Source organism: Diplotaxodon limnothrissa, linkage group LG4 (assembly GCF_057381915.1).
Source record: "Diplotaxodon limnothrissa isolate DT_005_m linkage group LG4, D_limnothrissa_male_GT1.1, whole genome shotgun sequence".
Classification (NCBI taxonomy): Eukaryota; Metazoa; Chordata; class Actinopteri; order Cichliformes; family Cichlidae; genus Diplotaxodon; species Diplotaxodon limnothrissa.
Genome location: NC_140599.1, coordinates 7,384,073 through 7,399,135, shown reverse-complemented (window position 1 = coordinate 7,399,135; position 15,063 = coordinate 7,384,073). Strand labels below are relative to the sequence as shown.

The 15,063-nt window shown below is 41.5% G+C and overlaps 1 protein-coding gene across 2 annotated transcripts; it reads right to left on the bottom strand.

Moving 5' to 3' along the window:
• Positions 1-4,671: 4,671 nt before the first annotated feature.
• Positions 4,672-14,232, bottom strand: LOC146633161 (oxysterol-binding protein-related protein 7-like). Of its 2 annotated transcripts, none has more exons than XM_085352040.1 (22): positions 14,065-14,232; positions 13,716-13,859; positions 13,545-13,598; positions 13,346-13,459; positions 13,095-13,253; positions 12,657-12,798; positions 12,385-12,503; positions 11,840-11,929; positions 11,590-11,734; positions 11,308-11,441; positions 10,124-10,216; positions 9,545-9,725; positions 9,363-9,437; positions 7,845-8,059; positions 7,593-7,730; positions 7,452-7,515; positions 7,276-7,354; positions 6,474-6,618; positions 6,227-6,377; positions 5,883-6,009; positions 5,658-5,780; positions 4,672-4,780 (listed from the first exon to the last, which is right to left on the bottom strand). In XM_085352040.1, the coding sequence occupies exons 1-22, from the start codon at positions 14,230-14,232 to the stop codon at positions 4,672-4,674; spliced, it is 2,769 nt and encodes a 922-aa protein (XP_085208166.1). The 2 variants fall into 2 exon arrangements, with proteins under 2 accessions (XP_085208166.1, XP_085208167.1); XM_085352041.1 differs by having other exon boundaries at positions 11,590-11,731.
• Positions 14,233-15,063: the final 831 nt, after the last annotated feature.

The following is a 15,063-nucleotide window of genomic DNA, read 5'->3' as shown; positions in this document are numbered from 1 at the left end:
TGGGGCTCGCTCGGGCCACTTCGGAGGTGGGGTGCCCCCGGCCTCTCGGCCTGGGGCTCGGTCACTCAGGCGCAGCTGGCTGCCGGCGGAGCTCACGGGCGCGTCACTGCAACTCCCCCTGGCTTCTGCTCCGCGGCTGCTGAGTGAGCCCTCATCTGGGACTCTCCTCAGCTCTTTCCGGGACAGTGGCGCAGCTGCCCCTCTGTTGGTCTTCCTTGGTCTCTTGTGTTCTGGGGGCCTCTGGATGTCTGGAGTTTTGATCTCCTCCACACCTGCTTCACGCCCTGGAGGACGGGGCTGTGGCCCCCCCACACCCTCTAGCAGATTATTACATGAAGGAACCTTTTAAAAAAACAAAAAACAAGCGCGTCCATGCTCACAGGTGTACACACGGGTGATCACACCCACAAACTACACCCTTTTTGGCTCCTACCTCAAAGCACACTGTGTTCTGTTGATCTTATGTGCTGCACAATAATGTTTAACATTTAGTATTTACTGTCATATTCCCATATATCATTGTGATGTTGTTTATTCTATTACTCTTGTTCTCTTCTGCTTGCTTTCTTTTTTCTTTCTCAGCAGGTGATCCAGGTGATTGATATATGCATTTTTTTTTCTCTGCCCGTTCTGTTGGTTTTTGTCTTTTGCCCTTCTCCCCGTCCCTCTTCTCAGCTGTTTCTCTTTCCCTCTTTCTTTCTCCCCTTCTTTCCCCCAGTCAAGTCTGTCCCGTATTCAGTAAGTGAAAATAAAATAAACAATAAAAGGTGAATCAAATGGACCATTACGGCAAGGCTGGGATGGTCAGTTTGGTAAAGTAAATCCGTTGGGCATCTTTCTTTGCCTTTAGACAACAATTCTGATGGCAAAAGAGCCAAACGGGACAGGCCAAAAAAAAAAAAAAAAGAAAAGTACTCCAGCAACCACCGACTGGTAAAACATCCTCAGGAGCTTCCTGCAGATGTTAAAAGACCTCAGCCTCCTGAGGAAGTACAGTCGGCTTTGGGCTTTTTTATACAGGTGCTCTGTGTTGCATGACCAGTCCAGTTTATTGTCCACCCACAGCCCGAGGTACTTGTACTTGTTGACCACCTCCACCTCCTCCCCCTCTATCTGAACCGGCAGTGGACCTGCTCTAGACCTCCCAAAGTCCACAACCAGTTCCTTAGTCTTTGAGGTGTTGAGTTGCAGGTGGTTTGTGTGACTCCATGCGACAAAGTTCCTCACCAGACTTCTGTACTCCTCTTCCTGATCATCCCAGATACACCCCATGATGGCTGTGTCGTCTGCAAACTTCTGAATGTGGCATAATTCAGAGTTGTAGCAGAAGTCAGAGGTGTACAGGGTGAAGAGAAGAGGGGACAGCACAGTTCCCTGTGGTGCTCCTGTGCTGCTGACCACTGTGTCAGACGTGATGTCCTTCAGCCTGACGTACTGTGGTCTGTCGGTGAGGTAGTCAGAGATCCAAGCCACCAGGCAGGGGTCCACCTCCATCCTGTTCAGTTTTTCTTGAAGCATACAGGGCCGGATGGTATTAAAGGCACTGGAAAAGTCAAGAAACAGGATCCTGACCGTGCCTTTTCCCCCATCCAGGTGTGAGTGGGCTCTGTGTAGGAGGTACAGGATGGCATCCTCCACTCCGACACCCGCCTTGTATGCAAACTGTAGTGGGTCCTGGGCATGTTGTACCTGTGGTCGGAGGAGGTTGAGGAAGAGCCGCTCTAGAGTCTTCATAAGATGTGACGTCAGTGCCACCGGTCGGAAGTCATTCAGCTCATTGGGCCGGTTCTTTTTGGGGACCGGGAATGTCTTCGAATGGTTGATTCTGTGTATCATGCTTCTCTGAGCTTCATCACTAACCGTAAATTTCAGACTCACCACTGTGAGTTATACTCTCAGGTAGGATGGCCTGCTTTGGTAAGTCGGAGGAACTGTCATTTATACAGTTTTATATATAAGGCGATACTTGGGTTGCTGCCTTCTTATATATGTTCCCTGCTTGTAATGAAACATGCTGGTCGGTATTCTCTTCGTCCGCATGGTTACTTGTTGCTTTCTGTTCCATTTGCCCGAACTGAACTTGGTAAAAGAGCTTTTGTCCATTTAGCACCCTTGGCCTGGAACAAACTGCAGAAGGAATGGAAAATGACTGAATTCATTTCATTAAGTGATTTTAAATCTAAACTACGAATCCTTGAGGCCAAGTCCATAACATGCAACTGTTTCAATTAGATTGTCATTTTAACTGACTTTTTATTTTATTTGAATTTTATTTTTTATTTTATTTGTATTCTTTCACTTATTGTTGCATGTGTGTTGTTGCTGCCTGTGTTTGAGTAATTTCTGTAACTGTGAGACATCTGCTGCTGCCTATCTTGGCCAGGTCTCCCTTGAAAAAGAGGTTTTTAATCTCAATGGGATCTTCCTGGTTAAATAAAGGTTGATAAATAAATAACTTTTTTGAAGTAGTAACTAGTACTGTAATTAATTACTTTTTCAAAGTAACCTGCCCAACACTGGGGATGAGACAATATTATTTACTTGCACTTAATAGTTTCAATACCTGGTTGCGCACTCAGTGCCGTTTATCTCTATAGCTGCACATTACTGCTCTGAAACTTTAAACTGGATCAGTTTAAACAGAGCTTGCTGTTTCACAGCCCGATAGTCTGTTTGTCGCAGATCAAAGTGAAATTAATTTTATTGGCTGAACAGGTATTCTTGGTGTGTATTTGTCTTTCCAGCTGTGTAAAAACAGACAAATAGGCAGATTTTGGCCTTTTGGTCACTGCTATTGGGTCAATACTGTTTATTTTTCACCAGGCTAATAATCACAACAACATTTATAACAAACACATGGATATTCCATTAACAATGCAAGGCTTCATTCAGCAGTTTTAGTAAGGTGTGCCTTAACAAGCTGCACCAGCAGAGAATCCACGTTGCACTCAAAACATACTTTACATAAAAGAATCTATGAAAATGGAGTGCTTGATTTTAAACCCAAACTCTGAACATAACCTGCTGCCTTTAGTTTTTAATTCTCTCAGCAGCTTGAATAAAACAGTCATTGCATTGTTCACTGTCAAAAGGAAAAACAAAAAGACAAAACCCACAAAATTTTACACCCACACACAGGTCTGAGGAATCTTCCAGAAAATGGTGTCACATTTTCTGGAGATCTGCAGGTCAGGTCAGCAGGTGGTGACGGCATGTCTCTTGATTTCTAATCTGGAACCAAACCTGCTCTGGAGCAGATTACGTTCACAGTTTAAGTTACCATGGTGATTTACCCCGATAAGAAGTGAACCGCATTAGTACAAAAAAATTACCTGAATAAGCCAGAAGCCGGTTTTGTTGTAAAGACCTCTGGACAGGAGCAGGTCATGTGTTCAGCATAAGTTGTGATTTAGCCAGGTAAAAAGAAGTAGTTCACTTTCATGACAAAACTGACAAGGCCACATATCTTGCCAACTGTGTATAGTAAACCGCTTCGGTGGATGATAAGAGATTTAAATATGCTGCTACTCAAGAATATTAAGAGTTTCACTTCCTGGTGAATAAGGGAAAAAACAAAAACAAATGTTACAACATGTACACCTGCTGTCTACGTGTTAGCATGCTTCAGTTGCTTGTGTGTGCAACATAATGACAGCCTTGAAAGATAACCAAACAGGAGCATGAGTCAGCACTGGAGGATTTCACAACAACCACAGTTGCAAATATTCACTTCTTTATAAATACAAGTCCAGATTCTAGGCAGCAATTTTGTAGTGCAGTTTAGTAATGAACAGAAGTTTAATGTTGATCTAGAACCTTTTATTTGAAACTAAACCACTGAAAGAAAACATTCACAATGATTTAACAGCCATCTCTTTTCCTTATTAAAAAATCCACTATTGAAACATAAAAACCCTTCACTGATTCAACTCACAGTCTAAATGTCTAAGAGGTGTTTCAGCTCATCAAGGACAGAGAAATGAAGAATGCTGGGTTGAAATGGCGCTTGATTCATTCTGGTATATGGATTCACCAATGTGACCCAACACAACATGCATACAGACTTTGTTTAAACAGTAAGACCCACTGAGAACAGCACCAGTTCACCTGCAAAATACCACATAAGCCCCTCTACAAGAAAGCATTTAACACTTTGAGCCTGATATTAAAATTTACAAACACATGACATAAAATGTTATAAATCAACTACTATTTACATCAAGAAAACATTTTACCCAATTTTTTCCTAAATGGCAGCAATTTAAAATAGAATTCAAGTTAAGCTTTGCTTCTTAAACATAAATGATAATATTTCAGATTTTCTTTATGGCAGAGAAAGGCAAAAAGGCAGGAAAGACATCTGGCTTCATCTAAATCAGTCTTCATTTGTACCTTAGTAGCATCTCATCTCTACACTGGAACCAAAATGAAACTAATGAGAGGTTCATTTATGCTTCTTAAAGCCCTTTCCCTCTATACCCTTGCACCACTGGTAGCAGTATTTTGGCCCTTTGGTCACCGCTGTTGGGTCAATACTGTTTATTCTTCACCAGGCTAATAATCACAAATAGTTATAGCTGATTACTTTTATTGACGACGTGTTCATTCTGCCATTATGTGTTCACATGAATCCGCTTTTATTCAGCCTCATGTTCAGGTGGGTGTAGATTTCTACCACAGATCCAGATTTTCAGTATTGGCAAAGCCAGGGTCTTTGCGGAGCATCCAGTATGTCCCATTGTACAGCCACACCTCTCTGCCAGCTTCATCCACCGATTTTCTGGGAAAACAGACCAATTAGTGACATGCAACACTGGAATGTCATTCAACCTGGAAACATTAATAAGCCTAAATAAATAAAAATACATAGATTTCTGTGGGAAAATACAGACTCTTAGAACACTCTAAAGAATGTGACGTTTATAATCACATCCAAGAACCTCTTCTGTTGACAGTATCAGTGAGGCAGCCGATCACCACAAAACAAAAAACAGAACAAGCTGCTGATACCCAACTATGTTAGGCATCAAACATTTTATTTAAGCTCTTATTAGTTTCAGTTTTATTTGTCATATGCAAGTTAGCACAGGGTCAACATTGCAATGAAATGTGTTTGACGAGCAGCAGTCACTCAGCAGCATGATACAGTAGAAGAAAATATAATAAAATAATAAAAAGATAGCCATTAGCCACTGACCTAACAGTTTAGTTAGGTCTTTAAAACCACCTTAAAATTAAGGCCATCCTATACCCTGTCTGGGAAACAATCCTGGATGTTTTTTTTTTTTTTGTTTGTTTTTTTTTTAACTAAATGGGCCCCCCTCCCCCTCCTTTTAAACTGCCATCATGTTTATTATTTAGTGCTTTAAATACCAGCTTTTACCACCATTATTGGTTGGACAGAGTAATCTCTTTCCATCTTGTGGTCTTTGTTACATTCAAAATAATATCCAAATACTCCCATATTAAAAGGCATGCGCTTGAGCAAACCCCACATCTTGTAAACAGATTAGAAAATGACATTTATATACATTTCCTACAGAAAAAAGGCTGATACTGAAGAAAAGGACACCAGATGTGTTGCTGCTTGAATTATTAACTAGACTTTTGACAGTCCACCACAAAACCAGAACGAGGCAACGAGGAAAGCTTCTCACCTGAAGAACCTGGGGATGTGTTCCTCCCCTTTCTTGGCCATTTCTTTCCTCCTTTCCCTTTGGTTCTCCTCCACCTCATCCTTCCTTTTATCTGCTTCTGCTATTTTTCCCTCCTCCAGGAGCCTGATAGAGCAGACAAGAGTAAGGAATTGGAGCGCACAGAAGATGGTGCAGAAATGTCTGTCAGTCTACCATCGTTTAAATTAAACAAGATCTTGTGGATACCTCTGGTCCGGTCTGAAACGTGTGTCCGTAGGTGGAAGGACAGCCTTCAATTCTGAAGTCAGTTCATTAAGTTCCCTGGCATAACTTGAGAAGCCATAGAACTTGACATAGTCATCAGGCTGTACATCTGTATAGAAAAGGATATCGTAGATATTTAAAGATCTTTCATCTAAAACTTGAACATAGTTGACAAAACTCAGCGTTTGTGTATAAAGTAGATTAGCTTAATCATTTGTGGAAGAGATCAATGAGTCAGTCTTGGCTCAGGTTGACGGTGGTCTTTACATGAGTCATAGGATTGGAGTAATTTGTGAGGGATTTGAGCGCTGAACAGTGGTACTCACTGGGTTTCCAGATACATTGTGGTGTAGGTAGTGTATCACAGAAAATGCCTTCATGCCAGAGACCTCCGAAACGATGAATCACTGACCCAGCCTGGTCCAAAACCACACCCTGCACCTCATTCTTACTGCTGTCCGAGCTCCAGTAGCGGGACTGGGATGAAAAGATGAAGGCACTTAGCACAATTTCAATGCATTACATGGACCTCTGGCTAAATTAGAAAAAATATGCATATGTGCATGTCCTTACCTTGACAAAGGTAATCTTGCAGGTGCACACATCACTCTTTGTGTTTCTGATGGTCACCTCACCATAGTGCTCCAAAGAGCGTTGCTGACTCAGGACATTGTGGATACATGTAACGGCCTTATTCCATTCATAGTGATCACCATAACTAAACAAAAAACAAATTATACTGTGATCATTGCATAATGAAATTGAAACAGTTTTTAAATGTAGATGAGATCGTAGATCGTACAGGCTCAAATTGTATATGGATTTCTAGAAATGCTGGTGCCTTGTGACAGCAAACTGCAAACCAGCCATCCTTTGCTTTAGTCCATCTTGTTTACTTTTTACTAACATTTTTAATATTGTCACTTCTGTGTCAGCATTTGTATCCAAAAAGCCTCAAGATAATTTTCAAGGTCTCCCACTCATCCGATCAATCTTCTAGCCTGTTTGCATTTCTCCTTTTTATCTGGAAAAATCACGCCTTTGAAAAATTAAGCCAACATGCAAGTGCCAGAAACTGCACTTCCTTCAATGGACAGTTTGGTGAAATTGTCCAGCTTTGGAGCAACATTAGGCCAGTTATTTATTTAAAAAAAAACAACCAAAAAAAACTAAACAAACACGCTTTTGATCAGTCCCTTTTTTATAAAAACATTATTGTATGTAAAAGTTTCAATTATTCACCAATCTTGATATAGAGCAATGATTCTTTGTCATCTCTTGTACTAGTGTATGGTGTTGTATACTACTATTAATATTAAAACACTGTCCCTTTGTTTCACATCTTTTGTGGTTAAAAGTGGCATAAAATCATCACCTGGGTAGGGTAACATTAACCAGTCCAGAAGAGATGATCTCCACAGACTTGCCCCAAAACTTGTACTTCCATCTCTGATCTGAGAGCAGAATTAAAGAAGGAAAAGCTGCAGTGTTAGGTCTGATTGCTGTATATCTGGGACTTGCTTAAGAAACCAAAAAACAAAAACAACACACCTTGCCAGAAAGTGAAGTTTTCTGACTCTGCATGGCAAGCAGAGATGGGTGGATGGTGACTGACCTGAAAACATAAGACAATACAGCATTAAAGTCTGTTCTAAAACACCAATAAGCCGAATCATTATGTCTTCAGGTTACCTGTTCACTAATGTATTGGAATCCTTTGTCTTCTCTGTAATTCTCATACGTTTCACCCAGGACAGGGTTGAAGGGTTTGTAACGATTCCTCCAGGATGCCCAGGCATAACCAGAGATGGAGAATGCTGCTACATAAACCTAAAAACAAACAAGACAAAAACAATTTTTTCCTAAATCCTGAACAAGCCTTACACCAAATTCAACTTGATTTGACCCCCAGCGGGTCAGAAATCATAAGCAATCCCAACACACCATCCTCTCATATGGATCATCAATGTTGCTGGCAATGTCCAGCAGCTCAGAGTACTCCAGTTCTTCACTGAGCCTCTGCAGCAATGAGAGTGGCTCATTGAGAGCAACTGGCATAGACACTCTGGACAGATCCTTGCCAATGTTGTTGTAGAGGATGGTCATAATGCCAATGTGGCTGTTGTCTGCGCAGGGGGCAGGCAGGGTAGTGCGACGACCTGCATGGTAACACCACAAAACAGCGTAACATATTAAACAAAATGGATGATTAAAAATACAACACACACACACACACACACACACACACACACACACACACACAAAATGAGATAAACCTGGTCAACTAACCAAGAATAATCACAATATCCACATGTTCCAGGCCTCACTGGTGGTGCTTCCAAAACCTTTTATGGCAGCGGTCCTCAATGCCCGGGCTACGGACCGGTACCGGTCCGTGAGTTGAGGCTTGGGTATGAAATTTATGGTTTTAATCGTTATTTTTAAACTCTGTTTCCCTGGGTCTTTCCCTGTGTGTTATGCATAAATCTTCTTTTTTTGGTACCGGTACTGGTTTTATTTTGTTGTATGTATCCACGACATCTTAAAGGCAGGTCTGTGAAAATGTTGTCAGACAAACTGGTCCGTGGCGCAAAAAAGGTTGGGAACTGCTGTTTTATAGCATGTTTCGAGATTCTTAAGATCCTTATTAAATTACAGGCCATACATGGTTAGAAATGTTGAAGGTCTCCCAAATGACAATTAAATAGTCTAGTATGGAAACTGCCACGCATCAACATGCAGAGCCCTCCGGAGGATTATTGGCAGCTCTCTACCCAGTCTACAGAACATTTACACCTCATGCTGCATTCGTAAAGCCACTAGCATCATGGCTGACCCGCATCACCCCTCCCACCAACTGTTTACTCCTCCTCCATCCAGAAGACGACTCTGCAGCATCAGGAGCAGGTCAGCGAGATTTTATTTTTTTATTTTTTTATTTTTTATTTTTAAACAGTTTGCACCTTTGATCCAGGAGGACATCATTTTACCCCACTGTATACTTGAGTGTATATTGTAGAGTTTTATTGTCAACCCAACAAAGCTCTACTGGACTAAACATAATTGAGGTAGGTTTTGGAGTCATGGGAAGCACCAGTTATGGCAGAAACTCACATTAGCCCAGATAAACTCATATTAGCCCAGATAAGCTCATGGCTGTCCTGCTGCCCTTTTCCATGGGCAAGTGCCATTTGGGACATAGGTCTCAGCTCGGATGAGCATGCTTTGCAAAGCGGCTTGCAGCAGCAGCCATATACAGGTGAAGCAACTCAAATTCTAAGTGGTTTGACAAAGCAACAGTTTGGTTCCAAATGTATACAGGCTACTTCACGTCTGAATTTTGTGTGAATCAGAAGCACGATTAGCAGCCATGTCTGTCCTACTGTTATCATTCCTTTCATATTAGCGGTTACCATGTTGAAATATAAATTTACAGGTTTGCTTAACAGAAGATTACTTTACCAGTATCAGGAGGCACTGGCCGTGGCTTGTGACTTGCGCTGTTCAAACTTTCTCTGTAGTTAAGAGTAGCAGCAGCTGTGGAGGACAGAGGAAACAATGACTTGATGTTTTTGTTTCATGTTAACCTTTGTTGTGACACAGAAAATCATGCAGTGGCGATTTATTTGAAAGTAAATACTCACAATGTCCTTCTTCAGGCTCTGATGTGCTAGTGGTGGTAATGTCACTCAGGCCCGATTCATCAGAAGCCTCGGCCTCTGACGAAGTCTCGCACACTATTACCTCGCTAGCATCAAAATACTCTGCCATAGAATCTGCCACTGAAGGTGGACGGTTACTGTGACGACTTAAGGAAGGCGTTCTCTGTAAGGATGAAACATGGTTCCAGCTATAGTTTGACCATTTAAGTCCAATAAACAAGTCTACCTGTAAGTGCTGCGAAGCTGCGAAGTAAATTCAGAACAGTGACGACTGACATGCACAGTTATTTCCAACAGGTGCTACCCACACAACTTGCTCTGTAACAATTGTAGGTGCAGCTGTCCCAACTGTGAATAACAGCAGCACCACCACCCACGTCACTAGACTGTAAATCATTCCATGTTTTCCTTCTTTTGACCAAAGTTTCCCACAATCTTATAGCTTCAGTCAGATAAAATTTCTTCATGATCCTGAGCTAGAATTCAATGTTAATCAGGATGATTATCAGTGACACCAGAAAAAAATAAATAATAATAATGCTACACACATACACTACACACCTGGTCTGGACGGACAGTGCAGAAGGATTCTTCAGAAGAGTCAGAGGACAGGGAAAGCGAATGGACTTTGGTCAGATGGGACTGTATATCAAGCTGCATGCGCGCAGGCACACATGCACACAAGCCATGCAGGAGAAGTGCAGAAGAAACACACAGGATCAAAAATGCATGCAGCGAATATCACGCACACTCCAAAGCACAAACACAGCAGAGGTGAGGCAAATATTACTTGTTGCCAAGTGCAGTTGCTCTCCAGTACAGTAAATACCAGCACAATCAAACTGAATTATGTATAATATCTTAGCAAGGACAGAGCTTTTTAGTGGGCCAGGTAGGACTTTAGTAAATGAACTTAGTACAGGTTAGGAAAGGTCCCTTCAGACATTTAGTATTTCTGAATTATCCATCACTGTGGATATAACTATTAACAAAACACCCTCTCAACTATTAACAAAACACCCTCTTGCAAAAAAAAAAAAAAAAAGGATCTTTATCAATCAATTCTTCGTAGAAAAACTTTATTTACCCTTTAAACTCACTAAATTATGGTTAGTAAACGACTCTAAAGCGATTTTGAACAAGAGGGTGAAAGTCTCACCAGTTTCCAGTAGAGTGATATAACAGTAAATAAACAGGGTAATAACATACATTTATTAACCATGGGATATGTTCATCACTGTGGATATCAAGCAACTATTAACAAAATAAAGCCCAAAGTCACAGCCGCTGATGTTCAAACATGCAGTCACATGCACCATGGTAAGAAGCCAAGGGGAAAGCAAGAAGTGTTGCATAAGCACAGTCAGTCTGACAGCAGGAGCCAACAAGTCCCTAACCTGACTGCTTTGTTTCAGTATGCGGCAGTCGTTTTATATGCATATTTGTGTGTGAAAAGAAAGGAATACTTGAGGTGTGTTCCTTTAAGTTCCACCTGTATTAACTTGTGCCCGTCTTACCTAAAAACAGCCCAAACCTGCTCAACAGTATCACTTAGGGCTGGGCCCATTGTTGCCGTTTGCAGGGCTACACTAAGATTTAGAGTGTTGGAAAGACTAACTGGGGTATGGTGAAGGATCTAGTCTGTGTTTTTATCTGGTTTATGACATCAAGAATTAGAAGTCAGGTTAAGTTTGCTTCCACATAGGCCAGAAGTGTCCATGTTTGTATACATATGTGTCTGTTACCTCAGACAATGTGCTACAGATGGTAGCGAGCTGCTGTGAGGTGTTCTGCCGCATGTCTGGGCCGGTCCAGGCTTGCCTCAGTCTCTCACGCTCCAAGGTCAAAACCTCATGAATGGACTTCAGAGAACTGTGAACTGCAACACAGCAAAAGTGTAAGTGATAGATGAGGATTCTCACACTCTCAGCAATATGTCAAAATGTGTCAGGGAATATGTAAAGGGAAAAAAAGTCAATGCTAATGCAGAGAGCGTCAGACTTAGCCAAGTGGCAGCAAGGCCATACCTCTCTGAGAAGCAGTGCAGATCTCCTGGTGGAGCTTCTTAGCTTCAGGTGAGGTGACTTGAGGATTGGACAGCTGAGAGTAGACGTAGTTTGGAATGGACTGTACAGAAGTGGAATTTGTGCTCAGATGACTGGAAGTGAACTGCTGGAGATGAAGAGAAAAGGAAAAGAGTCACAGAATTGGATGAGGCTAAAAAGTGGTGAGCTGTCTGATGGTACTGTAACAAGACATTAAGTAACAAATTCCTACCATTCCCCCCATGGCCTCAGCACGAGACAGAGTCCTGGAGTGACCCGGCATTCGCCCATTCTTTTTCTTGGGTTTTTCCAGGGAGAGATTCTAAACACAGAAGTACAAAATTATAGCTTCTTTTTCCAGACCATTTTCTTTTGCAGGTTAGGGTGGAGCAATTCTGAAGCTGAGAATGAAATCCCAACAGCATTATATCACAGTTCCATCCTATAGTTTATATATGGTGCTGTTAAGGCTAATCTGGTATATAGTTGGTTAAGATAGTGAATGACCTGGAAAAATATTTCAGAATGAGCAATTATGGGTGTATTTTGTTTAATTTCTTTTTGCATTTCCTAAAGAAAAACTATGGTGAAGTGTTACAGCCTTTTTACTGGATGCCTATTGTGCTTGATACCATAAATTTTAAAGCCCATTTAAAACATTTCAGATTTTTGCTTAGATTAAACATCAAACTTTGTGTGAAATTACTTCTCACCCCCCGGTTGTTAAATATTCTTTGACAAGTGACACACATTCACATTTGGGACCAGCATACTTGCCTGCATGCTGATTCGCATCTCCAGGTCTGTGTTAGTGATAGGGTAGCCTCCTTCCAGCCAATTCAGTCTCTGGATAAGTTGAGCCAGTTCTGTCAGATCTGCCTGACAACGAGCCAGTTCTGATAGGCAGTGGGTTAAAGGTCACAGTTTAGAAATGGAACGAAGAGACAGGCACACCTACTGATCAAATCTGTATTCATTGTTAAATATGGAGGACATATGATCAAGAATCAGGCCTCTCTTTCTGGCGCCATCTCTAATGCAGCTCTCACCATTGGAGGTTGCATCTATGTCGTGGGTCTGCTGCAGCCAAGCTGATACCTTGCTGGTCACACCTGGTTGACTGGCAACAGCTGGGGCAGGACTTGCCATCTCTGGATGGTACACCGATGCAGAGCTGGCATAGTGAGGAATCTGCAGGATCATATATCAAGGTTAAAAGAAAGCACTTTCACAATTACAGTATCTGTGGGCAGCTGCTGTTTTTCAGACTACAGTGATCATGGATTACATAAATACCATTTTCTGTATTTTTTTGATAGTCAGCTGTCTAAAGTATTATCATCCAAATTATTAATACTCAAACATTTTTTGGTCGCAAAAATGTTCACCAGTCTATCTGCGATTCTCCATTTGATTGGATTCCTATAGCACAAAGTAAATTTCCTTTCAGCTGTGGACAGTTTACTGGAGCAGGAAGTTATACTGACTGTTGCTCTGCTTTGCTGAGAGAAAGCCGGGAGAGTGCTCTGTCCCAAAGAAAGCGCATGAAGCACACCACGGTGGACACTCATGGCCTCATTTTTTCTGAACACACGATGGGCACACAGCTTGGTCAACCAGATGTAGAAAATGTCGTGACTTTTTGCCTAATACCAGAGAGAAGAGAACTTATTTAATTTGGATACATCCGATTCTAGCCACAGTAAACACTTGACTCATCCTGGAACCAATAAGTTACCTTGAGGTGATACAGGTTGTCTCCAGCATCCAGGTCTATGCGTTTGGTCTTCTTATTCACAGACATGACAGCCATGCTGATGTCCAGAGAGCCATGCAGCTTCCCTCTTTGAATCTAAACACAATGGCAGAGGACATTTAACACTTTATTCTTCATCAGAGCGTATCATTATTGTTTGATGTTTTTGTGTTGGACTTACATCTTGCTGGGTCTTTGAGTACTTGAGAATGCCTTTCTCCAACAGAAAGTACCTCTAAAAAGAGAGTTTGGCAAATTAGTTGTGGATAAAAATCTTCACTGTTCAACCCTGCAGGATTTACTACAGTTTCACTGAGAAACTGGAAGAGCAAAATAGTTTAAATTCTCTCACTTTGTGCCAGCCTTTGAGCGGATATTTTCTCCTTTTCATCAAGTAGCCCTCACAGATCCCAGGAATACTGAGGTCTCCAGATGACCCTGGAACCAAGCCCCTGTCAGCATGCTGCAAGTCATCCACTACCTCCCAGTGACGAGACTGATAGAGACAGAAAGCACTTTAAAATTACATTTATGAAAACACAGCTTTTAGTTTCAGGTGTCAGTCAATTGGAGGAATTCTGTGATATGGATTGCAAGAGGGGGCAGAAATGGAGAAAATCTCTGGAAGCCCATTTGTACCAAGTGGGTTACAGTTTTATCTTTTACTTTACAATATAATTAGTGTCTTTTTTTCTTTTTACCTGTTTTGAGTGCTTGCCAGAACCTGTGCTGCTGCTCCGTGAGTGGCCAGGTCTGAAAGTGCTTGCTGGGGATTTGTCAAGGCCACTAATCACTGACTGGCTGCTACTGAGAGGTGGTGGACAAACCTGAGGGTCCATTGGTGCAATGTAATGAGAGTAGCGTTGCATGGAGAGAAATGACCTTCAACCCAAGTTGTTTCTCATGGCAATGTACACAGTGCTGGGGGGACAAGAAAAAGCTTCATGACAAGTCAAAAAGATGACATACAAATGTACAACATCACAGTCACAGTCAAAGCAAAATTAAAGCCGAGTTGGAAAGGTGGATAACAGGAATGACACAAGCAGAGTTTTAAAAACCTTCTTCTAAAAGAAACAAATGTATCCACAGACATGCAACTTTCGACTTTTAAAGTAATATGTTTGAGAACAAAAGAAGCCTGGGTGGAACCATGATTCTAGTTTGTCCAAGAGTTACAAGTGGTCCTTTTACAGTACAAACAGAAACAAATCTACAGTCTCATTGTTTGTCTAAACTGCAGGCATAAGGCAATATTTTATCTGTGCCTGTAATGATGTCACCATTAAGTTCCTGACTTTAACAACATTAAAGTCAGGAACTGAGAAGATATAATTGTCTCACCAAACGTAAAAACAAAAACAAAAAAAACAAACATTTTAAAACCATTTTAGAACTTTAATCTTAGATTGGCTCGTAAAATTTAATGTGGATTAAGGATCAAGACAAATTATTTGTTATGAACATAGAGGTGACAAATTAAAGGTATTATGAAGCCATCAACCATATACTCAGACCATCTGGTAGCCCTTACGCTATGGGGAGCATTTTCCTCCAATGGTCCGTGTCCATGTTTTCCCTTAAAGGGAAGGGCACCTGCAATCAAAAGCAGGATTTTCCTGTAGAGGAAAGGAATGACCGCTAAAGGGACTTCGGGAGTTTTATTTGACTGCCATGTTTGTGTGTGAGATATCATACTT

Bases quoted from the DNA above. Each gene is read 5' to 3' on its own strand.
- LOC146633161 (XM_085352040.1), bottom strand. From the start codon at position 14,232: ATGCAACGCTACTCTCATTACATTGCACCAATGGACCCTCAGGTTTGT. The intron at 9,726-10,123 runs GTGTGTAGTGTA...TCATCCTTACAG, and splicing joins GCACTGTCCGTCCAGACCAG to AGAACGCCTTCCTTAAGTCG. The intron at 5,781-5,882 runs GTATCCACAAGA...CTGCTCTATCAG, and splicing joins CGTTTCAGACCGGACCAGAG to GCTCCTGGAGGAGGGAAAAA.